The sequence below is a fragment of the Bufo bufo genome, chromosome 4 (assembly GCF_905171765.1).
Source record: "Bufo bufo chromosome 4, aBufBuf1.1, whole genome shotgun sequence".
NCBI classification, from domain to species: Eukaryota; Metazoa; Chordata; class Amphibia; order Anura; family Bufonidae; genus Bufo; species Bufo bufo.
The window spans coordinates 483,850,383-483,873,981 of record NC_053392.1 but is presented as its reverse complement, the minus strand read 5'-3'; the positions used below and the strand labels follow the sequence as shown (position 1 = coordinate 483,873,981).

Genomic DNA, 23,599 nt, shown 5'->3' with positions numbered 1-23,599 from the left:
AGATAAGATTGATCGATAGAAAGATGGAATAAAGAATGTGATAGATACAGATTGATAGATAGATAGAAGTGTTGTCTATTGTCAGTGATGGCCAGTTCGCATTGTTCGCCCGCGAACACATGCGGGCTGCCATCTTTTCTCACAAGTCCGGCGAGGCGCAGGTAAGTCCTTACCTGTGCCTGTGCGCGAGCCGGTCTGAAATCAAATGCGGTCACCGGAGCAGGCAGTTCCGAGAACAGCCCGATGAAGGCCCCTGGTGGTGTTCTCGGAACTGCCTGCTCCCACTGACCGCATTTGATTTCAGAACGGCTCCTGGCACAGGCACAGGTAAGGACGTACCTGTGCCTCGCCGGACTTGTGAGAAAAGATGGCAGCCCGCATGTGTTCGCGGGCGAAAAATGCGAACTGGCCATAACTGTCTATTATTACTGTTTGTGGAGTAAGAGACGTCAGAGTCAGGGGTATATAGTTATGTGAGATGTGTAATAAAGTGTAAAGGAAAATTGGATTAGTTGCCCATAGCAACTAAATGGATTTCACCTTTCATTTTTCAGTCGTCCTTTGGAAAATGAAATGTGGAATCTCATTGGTTGCTATGGGCAGCTAAGCCAGCAGTTCTGATAACTCTCCCCCTATTACTTTATTGTACATCTTTATACAGTCGAGCAGAGTTTGGAGGGCTGCTTTTTATTTGAACCCTCTCATCTGGCATGTAAAGGGTGAAAAGTGATATTTTCGGAGCATCCTGTCTTTTCGCCTGTGTGTTCTGGGCCACTAACTCTGCTGACATAAGCTGGTTCTCCCTGAAGGGCACAGCATGCCCAAGTTGAACCTGTTAACCTGTGAAGTAGATTCTATTAGCATATATATTGCTATTACCATCATTATTAATATTAATAACTTAAGGTATGACTGTTTGCACCCGTCAGCTTAATTGCAAGTTCACTTCAGTGGTCATAATACTTGAAATCACTGAGATGAAGAAACTAGTTGTTTCATGCAAGTTCATGCAATATTTAGTTCAATATGAAGTTAAAAAAAAATATATATATATCAAAGCATGACATCTCTTTATAACAAATATTTATTCATTTTATTCATTTATATAGCGCTGACATATTCCACAGCGCTTTACAGACATTAGCATCACACTGTCCCCAATGGGGGTCATAATCTAAGCTACCTATCAGTATTTCTTTGGAGTGTGGGAGGAAACCGGGTACCTGGAGGAGACCCATGCAAGCATGAGTTGAAAATACAAATTCCATGTGGATGTTGTCCTTGGATTCGAACCTTGGACCCCAGCGCTGCAAGGCACCACTGAGCCACTGTGCTGCACATGTGTCTATCCTGACCTGCTACCAATTTTGCAACTGAAATCTGCTGTTTTATTAAACCCCTAGCCGCTACCTTGAGGGTATGGCCTGGTAGAGACCGCATGTGGACAAGCCACAGCAGACAGTAGCCCAGCAGTGGGGCAGGTCACATATAGCCAAGCCACACCTACCCATAGCAGACAGTGGCCTGACGGTGGGCAGGCCACATGCAGCCAAGCCACATCCACCCCACAACAGACAATGGCCTGATGGTGGAGCATGTCACATGCAGCTTAGCCACACCTACCTGCAGCAGACAATGGCCTGTTGGTGGGGTAGGCCACATGCAGCCAAGCCACATGTACCCACAACAGACTGGCCCGATGGTGGGGGAGGCAACATGCAGCCAAGCCACACATACCCAGAGCAGTCGGCCTTCGGTGGGGTAGGCCACATGCATCCAAACTGCGCCCACCTGCAACAGACAGTGATCGCATAAATCAGTGTGTCTCTACATATAGTACAAGTGGAAATTGATAAACGCTCCCATATTCAGTGATATAACCACTTACATTTGAGGCCTCGTAGAAACTCATTTATTACTAGTTGTAAGCGTATTTTGTGTTTGCTGACAGTTGATGCTAATAGACTCTATACACACCATATTTTGGCCATACAGTTAAAGAAGTAATTCAATTTTAATGATTACATTTATTTATTTATTTAGAGAATAGGATGTTGATTTTTCTAATATACATCTGTTTAAAATTTTGCTTGCAGACCTTTATTATATCCATACAGTTACCTCTCCCTAAAGAAAAAAAAAATTGTATAGCCCATTTTTTTTGCACTGAATTGAATTACCAAAATAACAATATTACCTAGAGACAGGTAGCCATTTTGCAAAACACCTACAGACAGGCAGCCATGTAAATACACACAGTAATGTAGTTACTGTAATAGCCACATGAAAATCATGAATCCATTACTAGTCCTATTTACTTTTCATGTGTCTTCTTTTGCATGTATGTATATATATATATATATATATATATATATATATATATATAAAATATTAGAAAATTGTATGATTTACGATTACATAAACAAATACATAAAAAAAACTGCAATACTCCTTTAAGTATGAGTTTCTTTTCTTGCTGTGTGTTGATAAAGTTACCATTGACTGTTATTGTAAATATTGGCCTGTCAAATGTACGCGAAAGGTCACAAATTTGGGATGCCTTTAACCCATGGAAAGTTATGTGAAGATAGAAAGTCCAGCCCACCCATATACTTTAACACATCCTGGGTCGGTGCATAGGTTTAGTTGGAAAAGCGGTTTCAGCAGACTCAAAGAAAAAATGTGCCAGCACTGGATGTCCTCCATGGAGCTGTGGCACATACTTCCATAGAATAAGTATACCATAAGTATATAAATAAGTATAAATCACATCATTTACAGTTGAATGACTTAAGTTGATCAGAAAATATTATTTTGGGTTATCTAACTGCAGTCTCCATAATCTTTTATTTCAGAGGAAAAGCCGGATTGCTCCACCGCCCGATGTGAAGTGCAGTTTTCACCACGATGTGCAGAAGACTCGGTCCTCATTGAAGGCTACGCTCCTCCTGGGGAATGTTGCCCGCTGCCCAGCCGATGTGTGTGCAATCCCGCAGGGTGCTTGAGGAAGGTTTGCCAGCCGGGCTATCTAAACATTGTCGTGTCCAAAGCATCAGGCAAGCCCGGGGAGTGTTGCGACCTCTATGAATGCAAACCAGGTAAGATAAGTTGTTTCTTATTACTCAGCCCCCTGTCACAAAGCCATTTCGTCTTGGCACTGTGTAAAGATGAAGGCTTTGATGATGGCAGAATTTACCTCTCTGCCGACACCTCCTGCGTTATCCAGCTCTCACTAAAGTACTTGTGACTCTTTAAGTGGAGCATTTCTTTTCTGAATTCACATAACCTCCTTGAGGTGCGATCTTTGCTAATGAAAAGTGTCACAGGTTTACTACACAATAATCGCTACCCTATTTGCTTTTTATGTAACTCGCATTGTCCTTTTATCATTGCTAAAATGGATTCGGCTGAATTGCTAAATGTAAAGTTGACTTTGTAGCATTTATTGTAGAAGCGGAGGCTTAAACGCGCAATTAATGCTTGTAGAGTTTCAAGGCAAAAAGCTTTTGAGTGCGGAGAATGAAATAGCATTTAGAGGGGAAAGGAGTGCACTTGACCCTAGTATGTAGCATTATTAATGGCACCTAATAAGGGCTCATGCACACAAACGTATTTTATTTCCTTGTCCGTTCCGTTTTTTTTTGCGGACCGTATGCGGAACCATTCACTTCAATGGGTCTGCAAAAAAATTGAAGTTACTCCGTGCTCATTCCGTTTCCGTATGTCCGTATTTCCATTCCACAAAAAAATAGAACATGTCCTATTATTGTCCTTGTACAGACAAGGATAGTACTGTTCTGTTAGGGGCCAGCTGTTCCGTTCCGCAAAATACAGAATGCACACGGACGTCATCCGTATTTTTTGCGGATCTGTTTTTTGCGGTCGTGTGCATGAGGCCTAACAACCACTTTTACACTTGTAACCAATGAGACTTTAATAAAAATGTGTATCACGGTTCCGACCACAATGTAATGGCATTAAATCTGTTACTAGAAGCTAAAGTTTCAGAAATATAAATGGCACAGTCAAAATAATGTCATGTGTATAGAGAATAATACTCATATCATACCTGCAGCTCCAGTGTGCAAAGCTACAACTAGCTAAGCAGGGGTTGGGTAAGGCAGTTTGGTACAGCGCTCAATAACTGATGCCACTTATATCTATATGTATGTATATATGGGGAGATTTATCAAACTGATGTAAAGTAGAACTGTATTAGTCTACTTTCACACTCGCGTTTTGGCTTTCCGTTTGTGAGATCCGTTCAGGTCTCTCACAAGCGGTCCAAAACGGAGCAGATTGCATTCTAATGCATTCTGAATGGAAAAGGATCCGCTCAGAATGCATCAGTTCAGTCTCCATTCCGCTTTGGAAATGGACACCAAAACGCTTGCCGCGTTTTGGTGTCCGTCTGATGAAACTGAGCCAAACGGATCCGTCCTGGCACACAATGTAAGTCAATGGGAACGGATCTGTTTTCACTGACACAATCTGGCACAATAGAAAACGGATCCGTCCTCTATTGACTTTCAATGGTGTTCAAGACTGATCCGTCTTGGCTATGTTAAAGATAATACAAACGGATCCGTTCTGAACGGAGGCATGCGGTTGTATTATCTGAAAGGATCTGTCCATAGCGGATCCGCACAAAACGTGAGTGTAAAAGTAGCCTTAGTTGCCCCCAACAACCAATCTGTCACAAACTGCTATCCCAGCAGCAGTCGTGTCGCACCAGACGGAGGGGAAGGGGGACCCTTATCTACGGATGGGAATAGTATGGCCACCCCTGACTAACCCTTAGCCGGCACCTGTCTGCCCTGATACCCTAGACGGGGTGTGAACCCGTGCGGCGAGCTGGATGCCTAAACCCTCAGTCACCCTAACAAGCCTAGAGTGGGGAAAGGCCGATGGGAGCACTAGTCACCATCACTCATGTCTAGGAGAACAGCAGGGGAAGACAGCAACAAACAAACTATAGCAGAGATAGACTTATCCAGTCACGAGCAGAGAAGGCGATCCCAATCACGATAGTCCACGCCGGACAAGAGCTCCACAGCAACACCATCAAACGATCTCCTTCAATGGTCAGAATAGAACTGGAAGTAAGGACTATATCTGGCAATGACTGCAAGTGAAACTGAAACTAATATAGTAGCTGGGAGTGGCAGACAGGACTCACCTGAGAAGGATGCCTACAAACTCCCAGTCAGGACAAAAAGGTTCACAAGGCAAAACCCAGATGACATACCCTGAACCACGGAGCAAACTCACAAGCTATCGCGAGTAGCAAGTCGCTGCGACCTTCTCCTCCCAGACCTGTCTGGATCAGTCACAGTCGTGACAGTGGCCATTCCGGTAATGTCCAGCAATGCCGGATCCAGATAGCTCTGGCAGCCTGTTATCTACCAGAAATAGGCTGGCATTGTGAAACAGGCCTTATCCTGTAAAGTCATTTGGGGCTAAAAAAAAACCTTTTGTATTCAGTTTGTTGTTATAAAAAATTTCAGTTTTCCCTATACAGTTTCTCTGTATTTACAGACTGGCAGGATATCCTTTCACAGTGAATCCCATCAGAAAGCAGCTGACACCAAGATCTGTAGCCCTTATCTCTGAACTCCTGACACCTCATAGACATTCATTTAAGCTACATTCTTATGATAGTAGTTGAGCTACGGCATAATGAGTGTTCATGAGTTCTGTCAGGAGTTCAGTGATAAGGGCTGGACATCCAACCATCAGAGCTGCTGTCAGACGACATTCATTGTGAAGGGGGATCCTGGCAGTCTGCAAATACCCAGCAAATGAAAGATGGGAATAGTAACGTCCAGTTAACCGTTCACATTCACACACGTTCTTTGAGACGGTCAGCACAATGCAGAGAGAAGACGCTCCAGCAGCATTATTATTTAATGTATTTACCCAGGATTGCTGACAGATCCTCTTTAAGTCGTAAATCTATTTTCACAAGATGTGATGTAGACATTTGGGATATCCAGTGATGGATGACAGTGACTTTTGTCAGATTTGGGATGCCATACTGCCATTCCATAAATGAGTACTTGAAAGTTAACTAGGTGGAGGAAAACTTTTGAAGATTGCCATTTCTCAGCGTGCCTTCAAGTTCACAGTTTCTCTGAAGCACTGAAATGTGTGTGATGTTTTTTTCCCCACTCTCTGATGTTCCTCTATGGATTGCTAGCACATTAATTCACAGCTATAGATGCTATCGCAGAGAATACCAAATGAATCAATAAAAATACTCTGCACCCGCTCCTTGCATTGTTAGCAGATTTTATGGGGAGCCTGTCCTGCTGTAAATGAGTGTTGTTCTGGCATTTGTTTGTGTGTCATACACAGGAAATATGAATGAAACTTACTATGTATGTGATTCAACAGCGGAGAGGAATGTGTGTGCGTACTGCAAATTACATTTTCTTCTCACTTAGGCCTCATGCACACGACCGTATTTTGTTTCCGTGTCCGTTCAGTTTTTTTTGCGGATAGGATGCGGTCCCATTCATTTCAATGGGTCCGCAAAAAACGCGGACAGCACACCGTGTGCTGTCCACATCAGTGTGTCCGTTCCGTTGCTCCGCAAAAAAAATAGTGCATGTCCTATTTTTTTCTAGTTTGCGGACAAGGATAGGCATTATTACAATGGACCCGCAAAAAAAAACGGATGCCATACGGAACGTCATCCGTTTTTTAGCAGATCCGCAATTTGCGGACCGCAAAACACATACAGTCGTGTGCATGAGGCCTTAGGCTCGGGCTACACTGCTTTACTGATTGATTTTAACTATTAAGTGACATCTGGGGTCCACAAGATTGCCTACAACCTAAGGCTAGGTTCACACAGGCGATCTGTCTGTCCGTACGTGGTCTGTTTTGTGAACCAACAGCATCCAGACTGAACACTGACCCATTAATTTCAATGGATATATGTGAAATGCTGTGTATTATTCTTCGGTTTTTGTCAGGGGTGTGAAAAACGGATGACAAGTGGATGCAATCCAGATGGAAAAACAACAAACGGAAGCACCAACCAAACTGTTTCCCGCTTGCATGCAAAACTGTCCCGTTTTCACACGTTTCGTATCGCCCATGTGGAAGATTCAAACTGTTCCGTCGATTTGAATGAGGCCTGCAGAAATCAATTTAGCTGACACCAAAACAACACAATTCAGAAGAAGGCCCACTTTTTTGGGGGGGGGGGGGGGAAGCGATTGAGGATGCAAAAACGACTTTGTACCTGATTGTTCTACTTGATTATTCTTCAGCACTGTTTTAATGGTAAGAATAAGCAATGCTACCAAATAGTAACCATGTATATGTAAACCTCGTAGCCACTGGAGATGTGATGAAAGAAATAAAAGCTGAAATAAATTTTGTCTCTAGTACTATTCTGACATTTCACATTCTTTTAATAGTAGTGATCCTAACTGACCTGAGAAAGGGAATGTGTGCTAGGATTAAATGTCAGGAATTGTGAAAAACTGGGTTTTTAATTAATTTGGCCAAGGTGGAGATATATATATATATATATCTTTTACAATACCAATTCCAAAAAAGCTGGAATGCTGTGTAAAATGGTAAGTTGTAAGTAAAAACAGAATGCAATGATTTCCAAATGTCATACATCCATATTTTATTCACAGTAGATCATATTTCCTAGAACACATATCAGATATTGAAAGTGAGACATTCAATATTTTTGTCGATTATAAGACGCATCTGGAATTAGGAGGAAAATAAGAAAAAAATTATATTTTCCATCTGACCTCAGAGCAGACCCCCAAATTAGATCCCCATTCTTCATCAGATGCCAAATTGGAGCCCCAAGCTCCATCAGCCTCAGATCAGATTCCCCCCCCCCAGCTTCCATTAGACTCACATCAGAACCCCCAGCCCCCAGTCCCAACCAGCCAGCGCAGCACTGCCCTCCTTTCCCTGTGCCTCCCGCATGCTGATGACCGCTTCCATAATGGAAGCGAACATTAGCATTCGGACTATAAGATTCACTGCCACTTTTCCCTCACTTTTGGGGAAAACAAGTGTGTCCTACAGTCCCAAAAATACAGTAACTCCTTTACAACTCGATAGCAACAATACATCTTAAAAAACTTGAGACATTTAAGCATCAGTCTGTGAATGTCTGGAGGGGACCAATTACTGGAGTTTTAGGTAGAAATGTTGTCCCATTTTTGTCTGATTTAGGTTTCAAGCTGCTCAACAGAACTGTATTTTTTGCTTTCTACTAGTAAAAGGTCTGGACTGCAGGCAGGCCAGTCCAGCACCCAAGCTCTTCTTCTGTGGAGCTATGTTTTTGTAAAGGACGCAGTATGTTGTTTTGCATTGTCCTGCTGAAATTTGTAAGGCCTTCACTGAAATAGACATTGGATGGGAGCATATGTTGTTCTAAAACCGCTATATACTGTTCAGCATTGATAATGCTTTTCCAGATGTGTAAGCTGCCCATGCTATAGGCGCTAATGCAACCCCATACCATCAGAGATGCAGACTTTTGGTTTGTGCTCTGAAAACAAGCTGGAAGGTCCCTCTCTTCTTGAGTCCACGGCATCCGTGGTTTCTAAAAATAATGAAACATTTTGATTAATCTGACCACAGAACAAATTTCCATTTTGCTTCTGTGAACTCTGACCCAGAGAAGACAGCGGCATTAAATGAACTTTGAGCCAGAGAATCAGGGCCGGCGTCAGCACCCGTCCCGTCATACCTGGGCAAGTGCCGCAGCCCACTGCTCCTGGGAAAGGGGGGGGGGGTGTTACTACGCTGCTATGAGCGCTTTCACACTAGTGGCAGGACGGATCCGACAGGCTGTTCACCCCGTCGGATCCGTCCTGCCGCTATTTTGCCCGACCGCCGCTCCATCCCCATTGACTATAAGGGGGGCAGGGCTCAGGCGCAGCACGGCGAGAGGCCGCCGGACTAAAAAGTCGGACATGCAGTCGGAGCTCCGCCCCTTCCCCATTATAGTCAATGGGGACGGAGTGGCGGCACGGCGAAATAGTGGCGGACGGATCCGACAAGGTGAACAGCCTGTCGGATCCGTCCTGCCGCTGGTGTGAAAGTAGCCTAATTGCTGGAGTGCAGGTCATTTAATTTATTAACCGCAGCTCCAGGGGTGTCAGGGAACTCTTCAAGCTGCTGCTGGATGCTGTAGTATACCAGCAGCTTCATGCTATTTACAGGTGAAACTCGAAAAATTTGAATATTGTGCAAAGTTCATTTATTTCAGTAATGCAAAATATGAGAGAGACTCATTACATGCAAAGCGAGATATTTCAAGCCTTTATTTGTTATAATTTGAATGATTATTACTTACAGCTTATGAAACCCCAAAGTCACAATTTTGAGGTACCCTTTGCTCAGGGGGTATGGATTAATTAGCTGACTAGAGTGTGACACTTTGAGCCTAGAAGATTGAACCTTTTCACAAAACTCTAATTTTAAGCTGCATTGATGCAATTCCTTTTGTAACGGACCGTTTCAGCAGACAAGGGGTTTTAAATCCGTTTAGGCAATATGCCCCTTTCTGAGAGACAGGCACAGCTACTGCAGAACACCAAACTCCGGAACTGGATACAAAATAGCACTCCAAACTGGAACCTCACGAATAGCTGCTAGCAGATGAACAGGAATCAGCTTACACTCCTGGCAATCAGTCTCTAACAGCATACAGCGGATCCCCCCAATAACGAGACAAGGCTCCGTGTTGAGGGTCAAGCAGTGGTCTGACTGTACTTCAAGTACAGCCTCTTTTATTCATAAACCACAAAGAATAGTACTGCCCACAGGGTTTTGAAATACAACCAATCAGTAATTTACAACACATACAATGTAAGTACAGCAACCAATCGTTCACGCCCCCAGAGGACCAGAAGGGAGACTGCGACACAGGACAGATGCAACATATCCCCACAATGCATCATGGTTTCCTCCTCTCTGTCCCGGAGACAACCGAGGAGCAATCCAATTATCTCTCAGGACAAAGGGAAATCGCCAATACACATGTGGATACAACAGGACAGACATCACCATTTAAACACACAATGGGACAATGGCACAATAGAAACACACCCAGCATATTCCTCCCAAGCTGACAAGTTACACTTATTATAAATTGTTACAACTTTGTGAGTTTACATTGTCCATACATATAACTTACATCAATTTAAACAGTATAACTTGGGGACAAACCTATCCAAAATTCACTTGAATAGGTTCAGGGGTTTAAAAGTTAGTATGGGCCATAATCCTGAGGCAAGAGGCTTTTAAACACGCCTCTCCAAAACCCAGTGGCGAGGTTGGTTTCGCCACACATTTTAATTTGCATTACTGAAATAAATGGACTTTTGCACGATATTCACATTTTTCAAGTTTCACCTGTAGTTGTTTTACTGCCTTATTAAGCAGTTTGCCTCCATGACACCTGCCCCCATATCCTGTCCCATCTCATCCTCATGGAGCCCTTGCTGTCTCCTTTCCTCCCTCATGTATCCCGAGCTCCTGTTCCACTCTCCCATCTCCTATTGCTGCCCTGCACAGACCTCCTGCCCCTACTTCTTGTATGAATCCCCCTCAGAGCCCCTTCCACCTACTTGCTGTGTCTACCCCTCCTGTCCATCCAGGGATCCAGTCACCTGTCTCAGTCCTCTGCCTCTCATTATGGTGGTGTGTAAACCGCATGCACCATAAAGACCTTCTAACGTCACAGGGTCACGTCACTGTGCCCCCCACCCCGTACTGTGCCCCCTTATACCCTGCATTGTGCCCTCTTACCATACCCTGTACAGTGCCCCTCATCATTCTATGTACTATGCCCTCCTATACCCTTTTATCCAGTCACTGCATAGCAGTATTATCCAGTTACTGTATGGATGTTTTATCTGATCACTGTATGGAGGTATCCAGTCACTGTATGGTGGTGTTATCCAATAACTGTATGGCAATAACTGTATCCCCTTCCCTGCCCACGCCACCTTTTTTAGACCTGTCATGAGTAGGGAAAAGTTGCAGATTGTGGCGCAAATAACCTTTGCACCACAATCTTTATCGGTAATATGCCTAAGCGTACTTTTACACTTGCGTTAAAGTTTTCCGGTATTGAGTTCCTTCCTAGGGGCTCAATACCGGAAAAAAACGGATCAGTTTTATCCTAGTGCATTCTGAATGGGGAGCAGTCCATTCAGTATGCATCAGGATGTCTTCAGTTCAGTCACTCTTACAGTATTTGACCGGAGAAAATACAGCAGAATGCTGCAGTATTTTTTCCGTCCAAAATTCCGGTACACTTGCCGGAATGCTGGATCCGGCATTATTTTCCATTGAAATGCATTAATGCCGGGTCCGGCACCAAGTGTTTCGGCAAAACTGATCCGGTTTTCCGATCTGTGCATGCGCAGACCTTTAAAAAAAAAACGGATCGTTTTTTCCGGATGACACTGGAGAGACAGATCCGGTGTTCCAATGCATTTGTTAGATGGATCCGGATCCATCTACAAATGCTATCAGTTTGCACACGGGTTTCCAGATCCGGTAGGCAGTTCCGGCGACGGAACTGCCTGCCGGATCCTCACAACACAAGTGTAAAAGTACCCTAATATAGGTGTATTTCTGTTTAATAAATGGCCCCCTAATTGAATTATTATTCCAGGGTAGGGCTAATATCTTTGTAGTATATAGATTCTAGTATATTGTACACCCACTGGGGGGGGTGAGGGTTCGTACAAAAATTTGCTGTGGGGCCCAGTCAGTTCTAGCTAGTGAGGGCCTCTTACACAGTATAATGACCCCAGTGCCCCCTCCATTACAGTAGAACTCCCAGTGTGCGGGCCACTGGGGGGTCATTATTCTGAATCGGGGCGACTAAGGGTCGATATTCTGATGGAGGGCCACTGTGGGTTCATTATACTGTCTGGGGGGGCACTGGGGTACCTGTAAATGTAAAAAAAGGGCACAAGTGGGGCCCCCAGAGATTTGTCACCCAAGATTCCCACATGAACCTGGAGCCTGCCCTGCCGAGAAGACAGCAGTGTTTCGGTTGACATATGACTTCTTTGCATGATCCAGCTTTAACTTGCCTTTATGGATTGCGCTGCAAACTGTATCCACATACAATAATTTCTGCAAGTGTTGCTAAGCCCATGCAGTGATTTCCAGTACGGAATTTTGCCTTTGCGTTTCGTGTGGATCCATCATGGACGGATCCTTTCAGATAATACAGACGTCTGCATCCGTTCAGAACGGATCCGTTTGTATTATCTTTAACATAGCCAAGACGGATCCATCTTGAACACCATTGAAAGTCAATGGAGGACGGATCCGTTTTCTATTGTGCCAGATTGTGTCAGTGAAAACGGATTGACTTACATTGTGTGTCAGAACGTATCCGTTTGGCTCAATTTCATCAGCGTTTTGGTGTCCATCTCCAAAGCGGAATGGAGACTGAACTGATGCATTCTGAGCGGATCCTTTTCCATTCAGAATTCATTAGAATGCAAACTGTTACGTTTTGGACCGCTTGTGAGAGCCCCGAACGGATCTCACAAACGGAAAGCCAAAACATGAGCGTGAAACTTAGTTGTGTGAGTGTAGACTTAGTTGCAAAGTGCAGCTCTAGCTGTTTTTTATTTTTACCACTTACTTTTCCAGCCTTAAGTTGCCCCTGACCCAAGTTTTTTGAGCCACGTTGCTGCCATCAAGTTCTAATGAGTTAATTATATTCATGATATGGTAAAATGTCTCCCTTTCAACATCTGATAGGTGTTCTATGTTCTACTTTGAATAAAATATTAGTCTGAGATTTACAAATCATTAAATTTTGTTTTTATTTACATTTATTTGTTTTTTATACAACGTCCCAAATTTTAATTTTTATTTTTAGAATTGAGGTTGTATTATGGAAATACTGCAGACCACAGTTCATAGCTGCTCATATAGATATTCAGGTAACCACAGGGAATAGGGTATACTCTATGATAACTGTAGGATCAATATTCTTATCATTCATGCTGCTAACAGCAGTTTAACATTAATAGTACTATCTCTTGGAATTGTCGTTTAGACCTTTATGTAACATATTACCTCCAAATGTGCAATAAATAGTCATTGTGATTATCTTTCTTACTAATGGAAATAAGGTAGGTTCCCCTACTTTTTTCCTTTCCTTAAAAGGGTTGTCCTACAATGAAACCATGGACATCTTTCAGTTGGAATCAGCCTTAAACAAAAATCTGTGTCTAAATATTGTTGCTGCTTCCTATGGTGCCCCCTGGTGTTCTTTTTAATCCAACTCAGAATGTCCACCTAATCTATCAAGAGGTGGAGAGAATAAGCCTATTCTAATGTGCTAATATGTATTGGCAGACTTTACAATAGCATAAATCACTGCACTCCACTATCCATGTTCAAGGAGAATCGGGCTACTAGTCTCCTGTGCCCATTGGGCACATTAGGTGAATGTTCTGAAATGGCATTCAAGCGAACAATGGGGAGGGGGGGGGGGGGGGTTATAATACACGATGTATAGAACAGCAATATCTAGACAAAGGAGTATTTTTTTTTAAATGATTGCAATTCAAAATGTTTTTTTTTGTGTGATGTAACAGAAATGCAAATTGTATTTGTGGAACAAGCCCAGAGGCTCTGCATTGACCTTAGAAAAGTATATTTAAATATATAGTTATGGAAAACATATTGATTTATTTGATTCAAATGTGAAGTTTTAAGGACTTGGGTGTCAGCAGCTTAGCAGCACTAGAGTCTGAAATTTGGGCCAGAAGCAGAATTAGTCCATGTGTGGTGATATTCCTATTAGGTCAAGCTGAATGGGTCTCATTTTCTGATTCCATTTCTTATTTCCGCACCAAGGTTAACATGTCATTGATGGAGAAGTGCCCTGTGTAGAAAAATGATGAGAATGCAAGGCTGTAAGGCTACAAGACGTAGCATTGTTATCCCAACCCATTGATAACCTGACATTCTGCCATTCCTTTTTCAAGACATCTATCATTCTGTATTGAAAATATGTCATACTTTAGAAGCGAGAAATGAGATGTGAGTTTCAAAGGAATCTATGCTTAGCAATATTTCTTTATGACTTCCTAAAGTTAAAGCATTTAATTCTAATAAATCATTTGCAAGTCAGAAGTTACAGAACAGCTCACTTCAAAAGAATTAAACTGTAAAAATGACCCCGATTCAAAGACCTTGTAGCAGGAGGTAAAAGATAAGGGACCGTTCACTAGGTGCAAACAAAAGGAAGCTATAAAGGAATTTAGAAGTCATCTGTCTTTATACATTAATTACTTAAAGGACTAGAAATTGCAAAACTATCTCCAATGTAAAGCAGGCCATACGTACCAGATAAAAATGAGGCAGTGCCGTCGATTTCATTGGGAACTGACCATGTAATGTGTATGGGGTCTCCCGCCTCTCCTCCGACATATTATATATAAGGATTTTCGCTGCCTGTTCATTTTGTTCTCAGAGTAGTCTGGTTGTGGATTTCTCCCCTCTCCCTATTCAGGACACATGCACATGAATGAGGGAGCAGGCAGGCGTTTAGGGGGTGGGGGGGCTGGAGTGATAGCTATCAGCAGAATGAGGAAGCTGCCGACAGCTATCTAATGTGTGTCGCCGACCTTACAGGGCCTGAATATGTCTCAAGGGCCAATAGGAAGGAATTCATTAAATCTAATATATAAAACTGAGTGTATGTGTGTATGTCCGCTAAAGGAATCAGCACCTTCGCATTTACAGTCACGAAATTTGGCACACGGGTACATCAGGTGTCTGGGAATGTTATAGACTCTAGGACGTAACCTTCCTGAGATATTCCCCAAAAATGCATTAGCCAATAGAAGCCTGATCATATGTCCCTTATCAGCCAATAGAAGCTCGCAGGCCCTTAGTCTCCACATACACACAGTTTTACACCAGGTTTCCATAACAACCCAGCCATTTTTCTTTGCTACTGTAGGTCAGCTTTAAAGGGGCAGGGCGCTGTGGATGACACTGTTAAGGGAGCGGAGTGCTGTGGAGGTCACAGTTAAGGTAGGCCACCCTCAAAAGACAGACTTAAAAACCCTGCCCCCAGGTCTGCTAAGCCACGCCCAAAGCAGGTTAGGCCACACCCCCTCCCACTCCGCAGCCGACAAGGATTAAAAAAATGAAGGTAAAAATCTACTTCTGTCAGCTGCAGGGGTGGGAGGGAGGGTGACTTTCTCCCTGCAACTCACGCTCAGATAGCACAGTGCTGCTGTCTGAGAGTAAGCTGTTCAAAAGGGCGTCCCTGTGTCCATCCAGGCCCTGTGCCGGACAGAGGACAAGGAGTCTTAAAGCCGGACTGTCCAGCCTAAAACCAGACCTCGGCCACCCTAGGGGCAGGCTCCTGTGTGCTGTGGAGGCCACTGTTAAGGGGACTGGGTGTTGTGGAAATCACTGTTAAGGAGATGGGGTACTGTGGAGCTCAATAATAAAGGGGCGGCCGCTGTGGAGGTCACTGTTAAAGGGGGGGGGGCGCTGTGGATGTTACTGTTAAGAGGGGCAGGTCACTGTGGAGGTCACTTTTAAAGGGGCGGGGTACTGTAGATGTCACTGTTATAGTGGATACTGTCGAGATCTTTTAACGACACACAAACATTAAATAAAATAGATGAAATATACCCGTGTGAAGCGGAGTCCTTCTGCTAGTAGAAAATTTATATAAAATCTGTAACAAGAAAGTAAACAATAACAATGCTAAATATAACAATCCTTAAACATTTTAAAATACTTGAATAATTATTACCTTTATTTCTATTAAAGGCAATGTCCTTTATTTGAAATGGAATTAAAAAAGTGTTCTTAATTCTGGCATTTATGGCTTACTACAGGATATATGCAGTGGTCTCTAGGCGATCTCTGTGACCCAGCTGTTGAGAGAATGGGTTTTATCAGACCCCTGTTCAACAAGCCAGCTGTATATATGGATAGACTAGAGCAGTGGTGGCGAACCTATGGCACGGGTGCCAGAGACGGCACTCAGAGCCCTCTCTGTGGGCACCCGCACCCTGGAAAAAGTCTATGTCTTAGACTTTCCCCGCCATTCATCAGCACAGGGTGAACTATGAATGGCACAGGCAGTGCATTGAATGTAGGCAGGCTATTATAGCTAAGTGATAAAGTACATGGAAGATATAATATATTGGACTGTAGTATTCAGGATAAATTGCCGTGCTGGCACTTTGCGATAAGTGGGTTTTGGGTTGCAGTTTGGGCACTCAATCTCTAAAAGGTTCGCCATCACTGGACTAGAGGGAGAAGATGCTATGTGTGTGTCTCTTTACATTGACATCTGAAAACAGCCAATCAGGATTGGCAATGTCTGAGATCTGGTACCCTACTATATGTATCTGCCTCTGACAACTTGACTGGCCTAGTGATACACCCATTCTTCCAATAACTGAACAGCTTAGAAGTGTATCACATATTCTGTGGTTATTCTGTAATTTGACCGTTTTAGGCAATAAACTGTCTTTAATAAGAAATCCAGTCATTGACACAAGCACAGATCTTGCAAATGATGAGGATTTGAACAGAAAGTTCATTATACAAATAGTGAACAGTATTTACACAAGACTGACCACTCCTCCTATGGACCACATGTTTCAGGAGATCCTGCACACATTGCATCCCTTTCTGCCTCTCACCCCTTAAAGGGGTTTTCTGAGACTTTAAGAGTCCATTCACACTTCTGCAACTGTTTTTCTGTCTGCAAATTGCAGATCCGCAAAACACGAACACCGACCATGTGCGTTCTGCATTATGTGGGCCGCACATGGCCAGCTCTGTGAAAGCAATGCTTATTCTTGTCCATAGCTGCGGACAATAATATGACATGCTCTATCTTTTTTGCAGGGCCGCGGAACGAAGCAACGGATGCAGACAGCACACGGTGTACTGTCCGCATCTTTTGCGGCCCCATTGAAATGAATGGATCCGCAATTTTGCGGAACGGATGCGGACCCATTCATATGGACATGTGAATGGACACTTATACAGATGATCTGTCCATCAGTATGTGACCCGTGTGGGTCCGATACAAGAGACCACTGCCAATCAGATGTTTGAGAAGTTATCGGCGCTCACAGTAGCTCTGCAGCCTTCTCTCCGCTTATCAAGCCCAGCACCGTACATTGTATAGCAGCTATGCTTGGTATTGCGCTCAGCCCCATTCACTTGTATGGGGATGAGCTGAACCTAGGCCACATGACCAAAGAAAATGATGTCTAATGCCCTAAGCTAAGCTGCATGAAGGCTGTTGTGCTACTGTGAGTGCTGGTGCCTTCTCAAACAGCTGATTGGTGGGGGTCCTGGGTGTTGGACCCTCACCGATCAGATACTGATGACATCAAGAGGATAGGTCATCAGTATAAAAGGTTAGAAAACCCCTTTAAATAAACCTGACACTGTGCACACTTCATAAGCTGGGGGAGAGGCGGTCTGACAGTGGTGTGTCCTCTAGATTTGTATTGGCCGGATTGTCTGCTTCTCTTTTATAAATCAGTTACAAAAAAAAAACAAAAAAAAAAACTTCCACACGTCGACCCACAAGCAACGTGCGGCTCCCAAGTAAAAGGATGGAGACAGTTTTATGACAGGCTTGTCATAAAGTTGCCTACTATATGTTCTGAAGTCCTTGAACTTCTGTCCGCTTACTTTTAGTAATAATATATCTTAGGGTACTTTCACACTAGCGTTTTTCTTTTCCGGCTCTGAGTTCCGTCCTAGGGGCTCAAATCCGGAAAAGAACTGATCAGTTTTATCCTAATGCATTCCTAATGGAGAGAAATCCGTTCAGGATGTCTTCAGTTCAGTCTTTTTGACTGATCAGGCTTTTCAGAAAACCGTAGCATGTTGTATTTTTACCGTCTGGAGGAAAGAAGGTTTGTACACAAACATAGAAGAGGATTCTTTACGGTAAGAGCAGTGAGACTATGGAACTCTCTGCCTGAGGAGGTGGTGATGGTGAGTACAATAAAGGAATTCAAGAGGGGCCTGGATGTGTTTCTAGAGCGTAATAATATTACAGGCTATAGCTACTAGAGAGGGGTCGTTGATCCAGGGAGTTATTCTGATTGGAGTCGGGAAGAAATTTTTATTCCCCTAAAGTGGAGAAAATTGGCTTCTACCTCACAGGGTTTTTTGCCTTCCTCTGGATCAACTTGCAGGATAACAGGCCGAACTGGATGGACAAATGTCTTTTTTCGGCCTTATGAACTATGTTACTATGTTACTATGTTACCTCCGGCCAAAAAATCTGGGAACACTTTGACTGAACGCCGGATCCGGCCTTTTTCCCATCGACTTGTATTAACGCCGGATCCGGCGCCGTGTGTTCCGTCAAAACGGATCCGGCTTTTGCATGTTAAACCCGAAAAATGTGAAAAAAAAGTTAAAGTCCATAAATGGCGGATCCGTTTTTTCCAATGCATTTTTTCATTGTGATCAAAATCCTGATCAGGATTCAAATGTAATCAGCTTTCACACGTTTTTCTCAAATGATGATCAAATAATGATCGCACAGCTCGCTGCTAGGTTCTATAGTGTGTTTGAAATGAGCTGTGTATTTGTGTGGCCCTCATGCGATCAGGTCCTACGATCAGGACATTTCTATAAAATGCCATTGTACAAAAGGGTAACTTTTGTTTGGCTGAAATCATAATGCCCCCTTTGCCTCCTGTCATTTTGCCCGATGTTCCTTATAACGGTATAAATCTTTGCTCTCTTTTAGTTTTCAGTGTGGATTGCAGTACTGTGGAATGTCCTCCAGTCCAACAAGTGGTGTGTCCACCAGACAGCTACGCAGCGCAAGTCCGACTGACGGCTGATGGATGCTGCACGCTGCCAACAAGGTTTGCCTTTTTACATTATGTTGTACGGTAGATTCACATTTATCGTTTTGAATGCACAGTGGGGTATATGGAAAAATTTGATTCTAGTAGCTTTTTTTATGTCAGCATTTAGAAACAAATATTACAGGAAACGTCTTTTATCTACCATCAAAAACATTAATCTGTACCCCATATGATCTATCTCCTAAGGGCTCTTTCACACTTGCGTTATTGTCTTCCGGCATAGAGTTCCGTCGTCGGGACTCTATGCCGGAAGAATACTGATCAGGATTATCCTAATGCATTCTGAATGGAGAGTAATCCGTTCAGGATGCATCAGGATGTCTTCAGTTCCGGTACGGAACGTTTTTTGGCCGGAGAAAATACCGCAGCATGCTGCGCTTTTTGCTCCGGCCAAAAATCCTGAAGACTTGCCGCAAGGCCGGATCCGGGATCAATGCCCATTGAAAGGCATTGATCCGGATCCGGCCTTAAGCTAAACGTCGTTTCGGCGCATTGCCGGACCCGACGTTTAGCTTTTTCTGAATAGTTACCATGGCTACCGGGACGCTAAAGTCCTGACAGCCATGGTAAGTGTAGCGGGGAGCAGGGGAGCAGCATACTTACCGTCCGTGCGGCTCCCCGGGCGCTCCAGAGTGACGTCAGGGCGCCCCAAGCGCATGGATCACGTGATCACATGGATCACGTCATCCATGCGCATGGGGCGCTCTGACGTCATTCTGGAGCGCCCGGGGAGCCGCACGGACTGTAAGTATACCGCTCCCCCGCTCCCCGCTCCTACTATGGCAACCAGGACTTTAATAGCGTCCTGGGTGCCATAGTAACACTGAAAGCATTTGGAAGACGGTTCCGTCTTCAAATGCTTTCAGTACACTTGCGTTGTTACGGATCCGGCAGGCACCTCCGGCAACGGAAGTGCATGCCGGATCCCAACAACGCAAGTGTGAAAGAGGCCTTAAAGAGGTTTTCCGGTCTCTTAATTCCCGTCCTGAGACTTACCGTGTGCCGCTGGTCTCTGCTTCCTCTTAACACGTAGGAAGTGACCTCTCAGATTGGCTTAGTTACCATGTCCTGCGTGTGCGGTACTGTGGTAATACAGCAGCATTTTGGAAGATTGCCTCTTGCCACAATTTTTGAAAATTGTCAGTTCCGACTTAAAGGTGTGCACCAGCTAATCAAAAATAGTTGGCGGAGGTGCTTAAAAACATAAGAGAAGGGATACTCGCCTCCAGGACATGCTTCACAATGCCTTCTTAGCAAGTCTCTGGCTAATGTGGGTCAATGGTGCAGCCAGGAATTGGCTAAGTTTGTTTTCCATTCAGGAGAGCTCTTTTTTAGTGGACAAAAAGGTTCTGCATGCAGGAGTTTTCTCTCCGCTATTTTTGATAAAATCTGTGACGGAGCCTCCAACGCAGACGTCAACATGCCCTTAGTGGAGAGAGTGAAAATTGCAGAATATTAACATTTCTAAATATAGATAGTGACATGGAAATTTAAAGAATATCACCAAAAATGTGTCTGCAAAGATTCTCGTTCCTCCAGGTTAAGAAGTTAGAACAACTGGACTTGTATTTTGTCTTGAAGATGTTTTGCTAGTCATCCAACTGGCTTTCTCAAATAGATTCTAACTATAGAAGTCTAGTTGCTCTGACGTACAGTATTACTCCGGATACCACCAAAATGCTTAAATATATACTTAACATGAAACCTTGATTTAATGGGGTTATCCCATGATTAAAGGGGTTTTCTCACTTCAGCAAATTGCATTTATCACGTAGAGAAAGTGAATACAAGGCACTTACTAATGTATTGTGATTGTCCATATTGCTTCCTTTTCTGGCTTCATTCATTTTTCCATCACCTTATACACTGCTCGTTTCCATGGGCACAACCACACTGCAATCCATCAGCGGTGGCCGTTCTTGCACAATATACTGTAGAAAAAAAACCACAGGTCTCTCTGGTGACTGTTACTGCGGGAGTGCCCATAGCACAGCACTTTTTTCTATAGTGTACAAGCACGGCCATGGCTGCTGGATTGCAGGGTGGTCGTAACCATGGAAACGACCAGCGTATAATGTGGTGGAAAAATGAATCCAGCCAACAAGGTAGGTTATATGGACAATCAAAGTACATTAGTGCATTATATTCACTTTCTCTACATGATAAATGCCATTTGCTGAAGTGAGACAATCCCTTTAATGTAAACAATGAAAATCTCTTTCTAACAAATCTAGAACCAGCCCTGTTCCTCACTTGGATCCAGAAATCTCCTCCTTTGCTACATTTATATCAAACTGGCAGCTCAAAGGGGTGTCCATTCTGCTGCATCTCTTTCCCTATCACAGCTCAGACAAATGAAGGATGAAGGTGAGCATGTGCGGCCATCTCAGTGAATCGGACAAAGAAATAAGGAAAAAGAAAAAACAGCAGGTGGCGCTATACTGATGCATTTTATTGAATAACTCAGTGGCTAGACTAAATTTATAATTACATGCAGTTATAAAAGTATTCAGATCCAGAATAAACTGTAGACTATTTTTCATGGGACAACCCCTTTAAGCAATAGGTCATTTTCTGATGACACGTTCCGTTTAAGGACCCAACTGAGACACCTAGTAATCAACACTAAGATGCAGTTCTCACATATATATATATTCTGTCACACAGTTTATTTTGCAAAACAAATATTTTTAGTACAAAAAGCAAAGTGTTTAGTCTCGTCAGGATGTTTTAGTCTATTTTTCTCTTATTTCAGTTTACATTTACCCAGTGGAAAGCTTCTATGTTTGCAGTCTCTCGGGATATAAATAGCTGGGTTTTTAAAGGAATATCTATTGAGTTAATATAAAAATTGCAGAACTTCAAAAAAAAAGGAGCTTTTAAAACCAGACAGGTAGATTAAAATTAAAAGAAAAGGAAGACATTCTAAGCAATATTTTCGTCTCTCAGCAATTTGCCTTCTTAATGGATAGAGCGCTGGCAAACATCCAGACGCGTAATAGGCAAGGAGCAGTGTGTGACGGAACAGTGAAAGAAGGTTTTACCTGTTATTAAGGGCTAAATCTTGATGAATAACAGCAGAATTTGCTAATAACTAGGTAGATCGCCACGCTTGTCTTTACAGTCGTAAGGGATGGAGAAAGAAAAATGTCCGCTTCCGTGCAACCCAGGCAAAAAATGAGTAACGGGAGCAGTCAAGAAACAAATTAGGGATAATTCATTGGCATTGTGTTTTCTCTTTAACAGTGGAAGGAAACTGCTTGTAGCTCACATGTAATCCAAAATAATCAAGTTGAGAGATTCTGCAACACATTAATCATCTCGGAGACAGATTTATAACCTGGCTGTTAATAGCCTAATTTCATAACATGCTGAAACAGAAGCTCCGGGGAGAGTTTAAGATACGACTGGTCGGTAAATCTTAAGACCGATAGTTAAGAAAAAGAGAAAAGGGATTCTGTCGGGAGGAAGGAGGAGGACAGAGAAGAAATACACATAAACTGCGGCAATTAGAGCACAGCCCCACTTAGTAATGTATATTGGATTTGCAGTAAAGAAAAAGACATGTCATTTCATGTCTTGATATTTTTTCGGCTCCTTCATAGTTCGATAGTTAGGTTTTAATATACAGTAGCTCGACAGACTAAAAGATGTGGTGGGTTATAATTCAGATGCTGTGGTGGTACTGGCAGTATCTTCTTCGAGTCCTCATAGGCAGCGAGTCCAGAACCAGTATGACCGGGGTCACACATGACTCATTAGGGTCCATTCACACGTCCGTATGTGTTAGTTTGCGGATCTGCAAAACACGGACACCGTCAGTGTGCGTTCCGCATTTTGCGGACCGCACATCGACGTCACTCTCATAGAAAATCCCTTTTCTTGTCCACAATTGCGGACAAGAATAGAACATGTTCTATTTGTTTGCGGAACGGAAGTGCGGATCCGCAAATGCGGACAGCACATTCCGGCTCCATTGAAAATGAATGGGTCCGCACCTGTTTCGCAAAATTGCGGAACGGATGCGGACCCATTTTGCGGACGTGTGAATGGACCCTTAGGTGCAGATTTTCCAGCATGGATTTTCGTGTGGGAAATCCGCAGCATTGTACAGTACCAGCAAAGTGGATGAAAAGCGGATTTCTCCAGCGGATTTCATGCTTTGCAATGGAGAGGATGAAATCCGATGCTTTTTCCACAGTGATTAGCGCGTGTAATACCATGCAGTTTTGTTGCAGTTTTGGTGCAGAAAGGTAGTAAATTCTGCAATGGATTTTTCTACTTAATTTTTAGTCACAGGTGAACCTATCCTAAAAGTAACGATTTGTCAAAAAATTTTGTTTTTTGCAAGACACTGAGGTGTAATGATAGGGGATGCGGAAGAGGTAGACACACGCGGGGACTTGACACATAAGATGACACAAGTATTATAAAAGGCACATTGTAGGTGGGGGGGCATTGTTACAGATTTAGTCCATTGAAGTCTATGGGTCTGCAAAAATACTGAACAGATAGCATCCAGTATTTTTGCGGACATCATACGGCCGTCTGAATGAGCCCTAACAATGGAAAAACATTTAGTTATACAGTAGTTTTAAAGCACCTGATTAGGAACACAAATGTCCCTAAAATATACCACCATATACGCAAGCTGCACGTTTGCTGCAAGTTTCATG

General features: G+C 43.3%; 1 protein-coding gene across 1 annotated transcript in view; it reads left to right on the top strand.

Annotated features, from left to right (window-relative positions):
* CRIM1 (cysteine rich transmembrane BMP regulator 1) overlaps window positions 1-23,599 on the top strand; it is a 772,316-nt gene that overhangs the window by 321,573 nt on the left and 427,144 nt on the right. The window contains exons 3-4 of the mRNA XM_040429546.1: window positions 2,856-3,098; window positions 18,800-18,920. Of these exons, the coding sequence (XP_040285480.1) occupies window positions 2,856-3,098; window positions 18,800-18,920 (364 nt within the window). The remainder of the gene's footprint in view (window positions 1-2,855; window positions 3,099-18,799; window positions 18,921-23,599) is intronic.